The 12,757-nt window shown below is 39.1% G+C and overlaps 1 protein-coding gene across 2 annotated transcripts in view; it reads left to right on the forward strand.

Moving 5' to 3' along the window:
- TM9SF2 (transmembrane 9 superfamily member 2) overlaps window positions 1-2,855 on the forward strand; it is a 30,120-nt gene extending 27,265 nt beyond the window's left edge. For both annotated transcript variants that reach the window (XM_050974293.1, XM_018908794.3), the window contains exon 17: window positions 2,189-2,855. In XM_050974293.1, coding sequence (XP_050830250.1) covers window positions 2,189-2,256 — 68 coding nt within the window. In that variant the 3' untranslated portion in view covers window positions 2,257-2,855. The remainder of the gene's footprint in view (window positions 1-2,188) is intronic.
- Window positions 2,856-12,757: the final 9,902 nt, after the last annotated feature.

Raw genomic sequence — 12,757 nt, forward strand, 5'->3', positions numbered from 1 at the left:
AGATAAAGGGGATTTACAATAATTTTCTATGCTGAGATGTGGTTTAGCTGCCTTTTGCATCTCAGATACCCATATAATATCCATCTTTTGCCCTTACTCTTTTGAGTCAGCCATGTCACATGACATTATCTAGAGGCATTAAGTGTCCACTGCATCCCCTTTTTTCTTTGCTCACGTGTTCACTTTCAGTTGACCAAGTGGCTGTGCAGCACCTGCCAGCAAATTTTTAGGTTAGGTTCACAAGCATGCAAAGATGAGGTGGTTTATTTTCAGCCCCTTTCAGCTGCTTTTTGTGGCAGTCATTTGTTTGTAATTGGGACAGTGGAAATGCAAGTCATCCTGTGCAACTAGAACTAAGTTTTCAGAGTCTGTATGCTCTTGGCTTTTTAAATTTTCAATTTCTGTGTTGAAATCAGGGGAGGATACACTTGAGGTAATTAATTACACAGAATTGTAAAACACTGTGCTTAACAATTTTTTTATCTACTTCCCTCAAGATTAAGTGCAAATTACCTTTTAAATTGGGGAAATAATCCTGTTTCTTAAGATTTGAGAAGAATTTTGTCCATTTAGGTTGATATGAATGTAAAAGCAGATTATGTTCAGTTCTCTGAGATTTACTGAAGTGCTCTGAGATAAGGATTTACAGAAGAAATCAGAGGTAGGGTAAAGGTACAGGCAGTTCTCCTTTTTTTTTAAACAAAAGAACATATTAGCAATTTAGCAAAAACTGCTCCCAAACACAACTGACTTCCCATGTCAGGATGATAAAAAAGCTAAAAAGAAAAAATCATAATTGTTGTATGAAAACTATTCTGCTGCTGCTTACTCATCTGTGAAAAATTGTCAGGATCAGGAGGAAGGGTTTTGATGATGCCCTGCTGCTATGTCAGTGTAACACATGCTTCAGGCACTTGCATCCATACTGCATTCCAGGTCATTGATCAGACTCAGCAGGCAGAATACCAGGAGCTACATGACAAATCTTTGATTCACAGCTGGGATCACAACTACGTATCATAGTCAATGAATCACGTAAACATCAGTAGTTTAGCAAGCGTAAAGTGAAAAAAAATGACCATGATATCATTCATGGTTCCTTTCAAGCTTTTATAGACAACAAGTTACCACACAACTTTTGTTGTCCCTCTTACCAGATCTAAAACAAAGGAAGTTTTTTTTTCTCTAAAGAACTTCTTTGATGCTTATATAAATTCAGCATATAATTTTAGAAGAGGTACTTAGGCAGAAATTAGATAATCTTCAGGGCTTTTTTCCTGTCCTAGTTTTTGTGGGAAATTAAGGTTCCTGTAACAGGTGCTCTGAGCTGCTGTTTAATCCAGTATCATTCTGATTAAGACTGAATTTTGATGTAATCCAGTTAGATTAACAAAGCTCAACTATGTTAACTATTTCGCATTCAAAATAATATTTTTGTTAAAAGTTTCTTTTGGAGTTACACAAAAAGAAGGGATGAAGCCACTTTTTTTTTCTGCTAGAAGGATAGTAAGTTATCAGGGAAATGGCCTTAATCCTCCAGTTTTAGTTCAAATCTGTGTGTACCTTTTGACTGTCATAAGTATTTCAGAAGTGTTTATTTTTAAGGTATGTAACACATGTTTTCAGTCGGACTACAAGTTGTGTAGTAACTACTCTATGGTTTGAAATTTGTAGTAACTCAGTCTATGGAGAAATAAAGGTAGTTTATTTCTCCATAGACTGAAAAAAGCTCTAGTTTTCCAAGACCCTAAAGTATTGCTAAGTAATGGAAACTCTGATAATGTTATTATGTTTATTAAACATAATAGCAATGTTCTGACAGCTCAGCAGATGAGATAAAGTGTGTGTGAGTAGTCACTGAGAAAGGGTGAAATGGAGCAGTGTGAAGGAGTGGGACTGCAGCATACTGGAACAACGAGAAAAAAAAGTAAACAGAAGCATCTTACTACTAGAGTGTTTCACATGATCTGTTTTATGCTTCTGAAAATAATGAGAGGTTACAGAGTAGTTGATGCCTATAAGGTCCAATTACTGTCTGTGACTTTCCATTATCTGATCTGATTGATGTACTGAAGGCTAAGGACAGCAGATCACATATACATACATCCTGACTTATAAACTACAGATAGAAATTAATGTCTCCTGTGTCAGTGTTGTAACATGTCATGTTCTGTTTTCTCTCTTTTAGGGACAATTGGATTCTTTGCATGCTTTTGGTTTGTAACCAAAATATACAGCGTAGTGAAAGTTGACTGAAGAAACCAATGTAAAGAGTTAACACAGAAGAGGTTTAGTCTTCATTAACATAACTTAAAAACCTGGTCTCGTTGATGAACTTGAGCTTTATCAGAAGTATTGGCTTCCTGTTCTTTGAGAATGATACTGAAATGCACCTACTTTTCCACTAACACGTTTGTATTGTGACTTAACAACCTGTTTTCATTCAAACCTTAATGAAGATCAGAGTTATGATATTTATGCATTTGTAAATACAACTATACTTTAAAAGAAATGTTACATTCTAATGGCAAAATAGAAGTGGCTGTATTACACAACTTAATGATACTTCTGATCAAAGTACAACTGTAAATAGGTTTTTCTAGCTTGGTAGGTGGGATGATTTATTTTTCTTTGAGGGAAATGAGAACTTTTTATTATGCTAACTTTGAAGGATGACTCTTTAAGAAGTGTTGCTTTTAGTCTGGATGTGATTTTTATTTTTTACTGGTGTTACGTCCATAAATACTCTGATTTCTGTGACTTAATTAGTTTTGGTGTTCTTGGCCTTTTAAACTATGTGCCTCTGAGTCCTTGAATTTATAAATTCATAATCCAATAAATGTTGTAAAAATGTCTTCATTGACTTATTACATATTAGAAGTTCATAAAAATATGTAAATACAATTATATTGAAGACAGATGCCTACAGATTGCATAGAGTATTTTATGGCATTTTCTATGGTTTAATGTATATTGACACACATTTAGATCTGCAAGAATTATAATTTGTGCTTAATGGCTATAACATGGACATGTGATTGTGGCGCATGGGAACTAAATTATACACCCATTTAACAAAGCCTCTCTGCAGCATTAATCCAGTCCTTAACCCAGAGATTGCTATGGAGTTGTCACTATGTTGAGAAGATCTTAAAATGCATGAGTCAGCATTCTCTGCTGATCTTGCTTTTAGATCTCAATGATGCATATTCTATAGAGCAACTATTGCTGACTGTACTTAATGTAGGTTAAAAAAATAAAAGAAAATTACTATTTTTGCTTTATATTAAAAGACTAATGTCAATTTTGGATGACTGGCATTAAACCTATATTTGCCTTTTTTTGAAATGGAGTATTTTGTTCAAACCTTGTTTGGTAGTTTTAGATTCATAACACAATTTGGCTGGTACAATTTTATTTAAAATTAAACTTCATGTACCAATTGCTATTCATAAGGTTGGGGGGTTTTATTCTTACCAGTTTACTTTTCTATAGGACCTTAACCTGATGATGCTTGAATATTGGACCCAATAAAAATATCCTTGGTTAAGGTAATTTGTCATTATTAACCTCTCAAAAGTTGTCACATAAAGGCTTCAGGAGGCATTCCCAAAATTGAAGTGCTCCACATCCCTTCCCAGATGAACCATAGCACTGGTGCTCTGCCTGTTGCCAGACACAGCTCTGCTCAGATGTGGACAGGTTTGTTCTTGTGCCCCTCCCAGCATGTAGTCACTAGGAAATGCTGATTTTAGGTAAATCTTCTATGCTTTGTGTTCAAAACAGGAAAAGGGTGAGTATGGTAAGTGTTTGCTCTTTACTGCTGCAGTGAACTGTAGCGTGACTCTTGATTCAAATGTTTGTTAGAATAGTCTTCATATCCGTGGTTTTGTGACCACCTACTGTATAGTCACCGCCTGAAATCACCAGTCGTTTTTACACAAATAGGGATACTTCATTTGAGAAACATGACTCAGTTACCTGCTATTGAAATTCAAATTCAAAACCCCAGATTTTTGTGATGTATTTACAATTGCTGTTTTAAAAGTCAGATTAATAGTAGTTACATGAAGCCACTGTGGTGTGCATGTGGGTTTGAAACTGATGGCTGTATTTTCCTGGGGATTTTTCTACAGACTACTTGACAATTTGTGGCAGCTTCTCAAGTATTTTATTTCCAGCTTTAAAGGCAGTCTGTGAAATGTGTTACTATCTTCTGGAATCTAAACCTGCTGCATACACAGCTTTTCAAGCAGCCTTGCTTGAATTGTTTCACAATTGTAATGTTTCAGTGCGGACTACTTCAGTGTGAGACAATTCAGAAAGTTTAATACATCACAGATTTTACAGAAGAGCTGTTCTAAAGTTGTTTTGCCCTTGTGACACATTACTGCCTCAGATAATTTTAAATGTTTTTCTAGAATTTAAGCTTTTGGTGTGTGTTAGGGCATTTAAGCGTTCTACTGTATACTTGTATCTGTTTTCCTCTTGGGAGACCTGTTATTTTGTCTAAACTTTCAAAATACTGAGCTTTTCCAAAATCTTAATGTATTACCCAGTATTTTCTTAAATTGCACTTATGGCATGAGTGTCTGAGAAAATGTAAATTAAGAGGGTTAAGAGGTAGGACAAATTGCTGAGCTGCAGGAAGACGGCAAATTTGGACAAAACACTTCATAGGAAGTGTCAATTTTTTGGTGCCTGATAAATAATTTTAAAACTTATTGTTCAGATTCTGAAAAAGAGGCCCGTCACTGCCAAATTTAGTCTGAAAGGAATCCTTGGTCCAAATCATACTTTGAAAATGTGATATGGATGTGGGAGTTGGTGTCCTGATTTTCTTTCTCCACAAGAAACGAGAAAGCAGCTTTGTGGCAAGCTGTCACTCACCACAGCAGGCTCATTGAGCCATCTTTAGTCTGTAGCTTCCCTTCTTATACAAAAGCTTGGCCATGTTTGAACACCTGTGAGAACCCTCAGGTTTCTGTGGTCATACAGGTTGTGTGTGCCTTCAGCTGCTCGGCTGGATCTTGTAAGCAATGTTATACATATTAGTTGACTGTGAACCAGTCATAGTGTCTTGAGGCTTTTTATGCCATTTTCAGGGCAAAAGGCAGTGAGGAATGCCTTCTGGAAAAGTCTGGAAATGCGGACAAGAGGTGAAACGACAAAATTCTGGCAGGCACCTGAGGTGCTCAGTTACGCTGATCTAAATATCTCTTTTGAAGGGCTGGGAGGCACCAACCAAGTCCTGTTTGAACTGATGTACAAATCAAAAAGGTGAAATGTTTTGCTAATACTGGTAAAGGCAAAACCACCAATCTCTTAAGTAGGCTGGAGCTCGTCTATATTTCAGGCAAGGTAGGGAAGAAGTGAGAGACCTTGAAAGGGAGTGGTTTTAGTATATGACTTTGGTCTGTGGAGTGGAATTGTGGCCAAATTTTGCTGCAAAGCTTTGTGAGAATGCTGGGGAGGGGCTGCTGCAGTTGGTCCTGATGACATGGGTGGTGCAGAGTTAGTTCAAAACTGAGGTTTCTCACTGAATTGTAACTCACCTGATGGCGATCCTGAGTTTCACAGGTAAGAAGTAAGTTACATGAAATTCTGTAATGAAAGTCTGGTAAATCCTTAAGAGCTGTAGATGTTTTTGTGTTTAATGGCTGATAAAGCACAGCAGTGAGCATAGAATCACAGAATGGTAATAGTCAGACATACTTTCCCCCCACCCTGCTTTTTGGTCGGTTTTTTTTCGGGGGGGAGGGGGGTGCGGTGTTGGGGAGCAGGGGTGCTTTTTGGTTTTGGTTTTTTGGTTTTTTCCTCCTTTTAATTGAGTGTTTGGTTTAGCACCGTGTTTGGTTTAGTGTTTCTGCTCCAGGAATTGAGCAAGAACTTCAGTAAGCTTAGCTGGTGTGGACACATGTCCATAAGTTTTTTCCATGAAGTACAGGCCATGCTCTTTCTGTTTGGACATCTTTACCAGTTTGGATCCCACCTTCATTTCTGGGGGCAGCTGTATCTCCAGCTGCCCATCACAGCTATATATTTCCTTAAAGGAAGGGAGATTACTTGTGCAGAGATGTTCTTGTCCCAGATACACTGCTTCCTACAATTCACCTCTAATTTAATTTTTTTTATTCTCAGTACCCCGCTGTTTCTCCTTATGTCAGCCACTAGTGATCTATTTATTTTCATATCTCCATAAATATGTGTTCCTCAACAGGCTCATTAAATAATTCTCCTGTTACTTTAAAGAATTATTTCGGGTATATGTGCCTACACAAGTGTGTGACACTTCAGATTAAAGCACAAACCTTCAGGGACTACTGAGAGACTTAATTTATCAGTTGATTACTGTACAGCTGCCATCATGCACTATTTCTTCTTATGTGAAACATCTGGAACTTGCTGTTGATGAGATGAGAGTAGTTAACTCTTGTAAATCAGATAAGCCAGAAGATTACAAATGAAGCCTGTCATGTTTGGGTGATGGCACATTCTTGCCACTTGCCAGGATTCCAGGACTTCCAATGAAAATGCAGTTGAAGTTCTCCCTTCCCTCAGCTATCTGAGCATTGCCTGCTGGCCACAGCACACACACAAATACAGGGTGCAGGAGTAGAGGCAAGGGCATGATAGGAAGGTTTGACCAAAGCAGTCTACTGGAGGGATTTAGCATTAGATCTTTAAACATGCATCCAAAGTTTCTGGAAGTGCACAGCCTAAAATCTTGGCAAAGAACAGTAATTAACCAAATAATTCATTGGTGAATGTGCTAACAATGCGTTTCCTGCGTTTAGTATGGGCACGCTGCTAGCAAGAGCCCTCTAGAGTTCACTGTATTTGTAAAGCCTTGCTTTATAAAGATTTATTTTCCTTACTCAGGAACCCATTCTGATACCTTCAAACAGTTTTTCTAAGTTCACTACAAAAGGCTGCTTCAGATAGGGTCCCTACAGGGTATCCTGAGAGGCTGTCCAGCCTGGGCAGTGAGGTGGGCAGAATGGCACATTCCAGCTTCTCAGTTCAATAGTGCCAATGCCTTGTTTTCAAACAATTCAGCACAATTGCTGTTTTGCTGATGCTGCTGCAAGACTTAAGACTTAATGTGGCTTGTGTGGGTGGTTTGGTTGGGGTTTGGGGTTTTTTTTGGGGGTGGGGGGAGCAGGGTTGATTGCTGGGGGTTTTGCTCAGGGGTATGTTGGGGTTTTTTTCAGTAATTATATCAGGTCAATTTCATCTCTCTTTTGGGGAAATTGTTCAGGTAGAGGAGATGGTCTTCCTGATATTTTCCCAATTTCCCATTACTATATTTTGATTTGTTTACCATTATGCATTTGGTTGAGGTGTATGAAATCATTAAACTGACTTGGCTACATGACATGAAGAAGGGAAATGTGCAACTAAGAAAAGTGATGTCCCAGCAGGGCAGACACATGCACAGTCTGGTCTCTGCTTGCCCTCTGTGTTGCAGAAGGCAAGCAAACTTCTCATTCTCTGGAGGCTGGTAAAGGCAGGTGGGCTGTGTTCAGCTCCCACCTATTTCATGCACCAGTAATTAGTTGCTTTGGGATATTACTGAGGAGGTCAGTGGGCTTCCATGATGTCCCATCCTCTCCCTTCGTAGCCCCAAGGATACAAGAATCAGTAGGGTTGTGACATTTCTTCTCCAGCCTTGCTTATGAGCTACGAAATGGAGAAAATCAGATCTGCTTCCTACATTCTTCTGCAAGTTCTCACACGGAGCCCTTTCCACTTTCCTGCTGGAAACTACTCTTTACCTACTGGAGGAAGGCTATCAAGACAGCTGAGAAGAAACTGATGTTCTGTTGCTCTGTCTATGTCTGCAGGCTATTGTGACAGCAACAGAGCTAAATCATACGTGTTCTCCTGCTGCAGGATGTCAGATCAGGGCAGCCCCAAGGCAGGTGGAGGGCAAGGCAAAGGAGAAACAGCGGGTGGCCTTAAATTTGCTGTTTATCCCAGAAAGCTGGGTGACTGTAGTAACAATGGATAAAAATTAGAGAGAGGCTTCCTTCTCTTTAAAAAGGACACTATCCACACCCAGGGGGCAGAGTCCAAACAAAGAATTGACTAATGCAACAGGAAGCTGGTGGTTTATTAAACTCAAGTCTTTTCTCTCAGTCTGTTACCTGCTTCAAGTGGGGGGTTTTGCTGGAAGAGACATCTTAGATCCAGAACTGAATTTCTGAATAGACCAAGACTAGCAGACAAATTAAGTAGGCAGATTAAGAATGTGACTAAATCCCTGGAGATTTTCTTGACCAATGTATTATGTTAAGGTTACTGTGTCTATCTTTTTGTCCTTTGAAACAGCTTTGCCAACAGGTTAGTGAAGGCCCGTTGCTGCACAGAATGGGACAGAACTTGTAATCTTGGTTGTGTTGCATGGGACACTGTCTCCTGTCCCACCCATCCCTGACACTTCAGAGAATTGCTGGTAAAATAACCTGAGCAAGCCATCCACCATGTACTTTGATGCAGAAATACACTTCTCATTGCTCCAATTGCACAATGTTCATATAAATACCCAACAGAAACCCCTAGAGTTTGATGTAACAAAAAAAAAAAAAAAAAAAAAAAAAAAAAAAAAAAAAAAAAAAAAAAAAAAAAAACCAAAAAAACAAAAACAAAACCCTTAAACCCCAAAAAATGGGGATAAGTAGGAAACAGAAATTTCATGACAAATGCTAAGTTCTTGGGCTGCAAATAGATGACAGCAAGGACAAATACTCCCTCTTGCAGTTTCACTCAACTTTGAATCTCACAGCCTGAGCAAATACAGATAAAGCTGCAGCACTGCTGGTTCATATACGGTATAGAGCAGAAATCCACCTAAGTCGGGGCTTGTCACACAGGAAGAAGTTCATGGAAAAACAAATAAATATGCTCTTAAAAGGTTTGTAGGAACCAATAATAAGAGCTGTATTTACCACAGGTGAGCTTCAAAAGAAAATCTGGGCTGTCTGAAATGAAAGGGAAAAGGAGAGGGCTTGTCTGCAGATGCTACACAAGCCAGAGGGTCCAGTTTGGTATGGACATGTTCCAGCACTTCACATTTATTTGTGTGGATGCAAACATTTCTTTCTCTTTTACTTTTTAGCACAGCTTCAATAGAGTAGTGAAGGCATAGGAAGAAGCAGGTATTTGCCTCCATGTCTTATGAGCAGTGGCAACATCCACAGCTGGAGTAAAGGAGATTGGATAGAGCTAACAAATTAGAGAGCAATAATTATTAAACAAATAATTATTACCCACCGCTTTCATTATAACTTTGGGCCGTTTATTCCATTATCTCACTGCCTGCCCTGGGAGCTCAACAAATTGGCCAGGTGTTTGTTGGGGTTATTTCCTCCTCTCCATTAGCTGTTGTTCATTGTGACAGGAGCTCCTGTCTAAATTTCAGTTAGGGCCTGCAGGTCCGTCTTAGCAATCCACACCTGGTGGTCTTTGTGAAGCAGCATGGAAGGCTGTGGTGGAGGATCACAGATTGCTATCAGCAAATCGGTAACATTACAAATTAAACATCAAAAATTTGGCATTTCTGAGGGGCCAGGTTTATTCCTGGCAATGAACACTGAGAAGATTTTTATACGTGGAAAAGACTGAATTCATACTATGGTCACCAAGTGTAGCAGTCTCATTTTCAACTATTCTGTTAAAACCTGAACAACTGAAGGCTACTTCTAAATACCCCAAGGCCACAGTGGTTAATGAGGCCAGCCGTCGTTATCTGGGAGATGCACAGGCGGCTGTCATAGTAGCTGTCACTCACAGCAGCATTAAGTATAAACCAAGGCATTAAAATAACAAACAGGAGAGGAAAGCTGGGCTGCAGAAGGATTATCCCGGGTCCTGTCCATGCTGAAAACACCACATGACCTTCTTCCCAAAATGGTAGGCAATCACTTGGTTGCGTGGCAGTGAGTGATCCCCTGGTGAAACTCTGAAAGGCAGCCTCTTCTCAAAATTACTCCTGCTAGAGATTTTTCTTGTCTGCTTAGAGCATGGATTTCTCTTGGAAGTATATTTCACTGTTTCTGAAGATGGTGATCTTTTTTTGAGGACTCTGTGCTTCCACCATGCACGACAATGATTTTCTGTTTGGTGTGTGGTCAACATCTAGCCAAAATTATTTGTCATTTTTACTTTCAGTTTAACTTAGGTTTAATTGTCTTGATTTAAGCCTCTTGCACTAACACTAAGCTGCTTTTGTTTTTACTTTGGATCCAATAATTTTAATGTTTCCTCCATATGGCAGTGAGTTTTTGAAGGAAAAAACAAGGTCTGAGATGAAGTTATTTGAATGGGATTGAAATTTGGAAAGTGAAACTAAAAATATAGATAGGAAATACCAAGTTAATGTGACATAAATGTAGGGAACTCCTGTGTCATATAGAGATTTTAAAAATTGACAAAATTTTTCACTTCTTTTGTATCTATAGTGGATGTCTTATGCCTTCAGCAGCTGGATAAGCAGCACAGCTACTCCCTTGGAGTGAATGCCAGAGAATAACAGTTATAAAATACATTTCAGTGATTCTAAACAATGAATTACACCTCCTTGTCAAAAGTATTTTTGTCAAGCATAACTGGCCTGTGGGCTTATCTGTGAGTGTGGTATGTTTTGTTAGCCAAGTTCCTTTATAGTCACTTGGATCATTAGCACAGGGAGGAATGCAGGTGTGCCGACCCAGCTTTTTAGTCCAATAGGTATATTGGTAAATATTCCCCCTTTGAGAATATTTAAGCATTTGTTAAATTGACAAAACCAATTAATCTGGTAAAACCAATACTGTCTCACCAGAATCTGAATTTGTGTCCTCGTCCAGTTGTGGTTGTGCCCTGTGAGGCCAGGCTGGGGGCCTTTGCTCCCAAACATGGTACTTCAGAGACTACATTCCAATTAGATCTGCAGGCTGAAACATTTCTGTGACCACCCTGAGCTCATTTCATTTCAAACACCCTTGGTTAGCCAAGATCTCCTGCTTAAACCAGCTGATTTCAACTAAACACCTTGGGGAGCAATCATATGATCCCTTCTCTCAAGCCACCCACCAGCTCAGGAGGTCCTGCAGGTCACAGTGGGCCATTTATGACCACAACTGGAGCAAATCCACTTGAACCAGTCTCTATATTGCTTTGCTAAAACCACAACTCTCTTTTTCCCTGAAAAAAATGTGTGAGATACAGGAAGTGGCACGTTTCTGCATCTACTTGCACTCTTTTACTTGCATTTAAGTCTCAGGTTGCTCTCCAAGTTTTAGGTCTGGGCTCCAAGGTAGGAATTTTTTCAGTCCTGACTGATCTAAAGGTAGCCAAGGTTATTAGAGGATGTATTTTGTGCCATGTGATAGCCTTATGGCAATGTCTCTAATGATGGATGATTCTGCTCTTCTTGATGGCAGAAAATATTTGTGTGTCATTGAAATTGTTGTGACAACTATTCACACCATGTCAGTCACAAAACTGGAATAAATTTAAAGAGAGAGTAAATGAATGGAAAGTGTATTTCCAAGGTACTCCTGTAATGTCAGTCACTCTGAGGCTGCTGAGGTGCAGGAGATCTGTGTTCCTGATGGGCACGATAAACATGGATGACAAAGTCAGCAAATACTTCAGTTCAGGATCTGGGACCAGCATTAAATTTACATCTGCCTTATCCATGTGGAGAGCTACAGAGAGCTCCCAGCTTGATCCTGCTGTGGCATGTGGCATGTGGCATGGAGCACTGGCCCGAGTCAGTGGGGGAGCTACCTGGCAACTTTACCCAATGAAATGATCACAAAACCCTACAATTTGAACCCATACAAAGGGGAAAGGCAAATTTAGTCATTAAACTTCTAGCTGAGACAGAACATGGGAGGCAAAGTGCTTGTGTAAATTTGCAAGAGATTCCAGGTTTTCTTAGTGGCCTGAGCCCTCCTGAGCACTTGTAAGGATCCTGAGAGAGTTCTGCTGCCAGCATTAATGGTCTGTGCCTGAGGACAGAGTATAACAAATCTTCCCACTATTCATCTGATGAAGAGTCCCAGCTTTTTGCTGGGATGCTCTGGCACCTGGCTTATTTGAGGAAAACAAAATAATTTCATTTGATGTTTCACACGTCGAAAACATTCACAAAATCTAATCACACTTGCCAAATCCTTTCTTTCTGTCTATAAAAATAAGGATATTACGTTATTGAAGCAGAGTGAAACACCAGCCTTTGGATGTTTAATGGTGTTTGGAAAACTTTTTTTTTTTTTGAGATCCACTGCTTTCTGACATGACAGAAAGCACCAACATTGAAATGATGTTTCAGGCTCTATAAACAGAATAACATATTCCAAATATGCACTGTATTCAGAACATGTATTCTTACCTTCTCGGTCTCAGCAAATTTACTGGTTGAGAAAATCTTACTGGAAATCAGTGAAAGCTCTATTTCCTAGTTTTGTTTTTTTCTGCTTTTTTTACCTTTTGGCATTAAATAATGTACTATGTATAATCATAAGAACTTCAGAAATGTCTAAAAATTATGTAAAGTCAGTCCAAGTGGTAGGTAGAATGGCTAGTTTCAGGTTCTCTATGACTTCTTTGAATGTAATTTTCATCTTTCTGTATTTTCCTCTAGTGGAGCATAATCTCTGAAGCCAGCAGCAACCAAATCTAAATGGTATCACAGGGCTAAGTTATACCACATTTTAACTAAGGAGAAGGAAAGGCTAAGTTGTACAGACCTTTAGTTTAGAATTAG

This window comes from Serinus canaria, chromosome 1, assembly GCF_022539315.1.
Source record: "Serinus canaria isolate serCan28SL12 chromosome 1, serCan2020, whole genome shotgun sequence".
Taxonomy (NCBI): Eukaryota; Metazoa; Chordata; class Aves; order Passeriformes; family Fringillidae; genus Serinus; species Serinus canaria.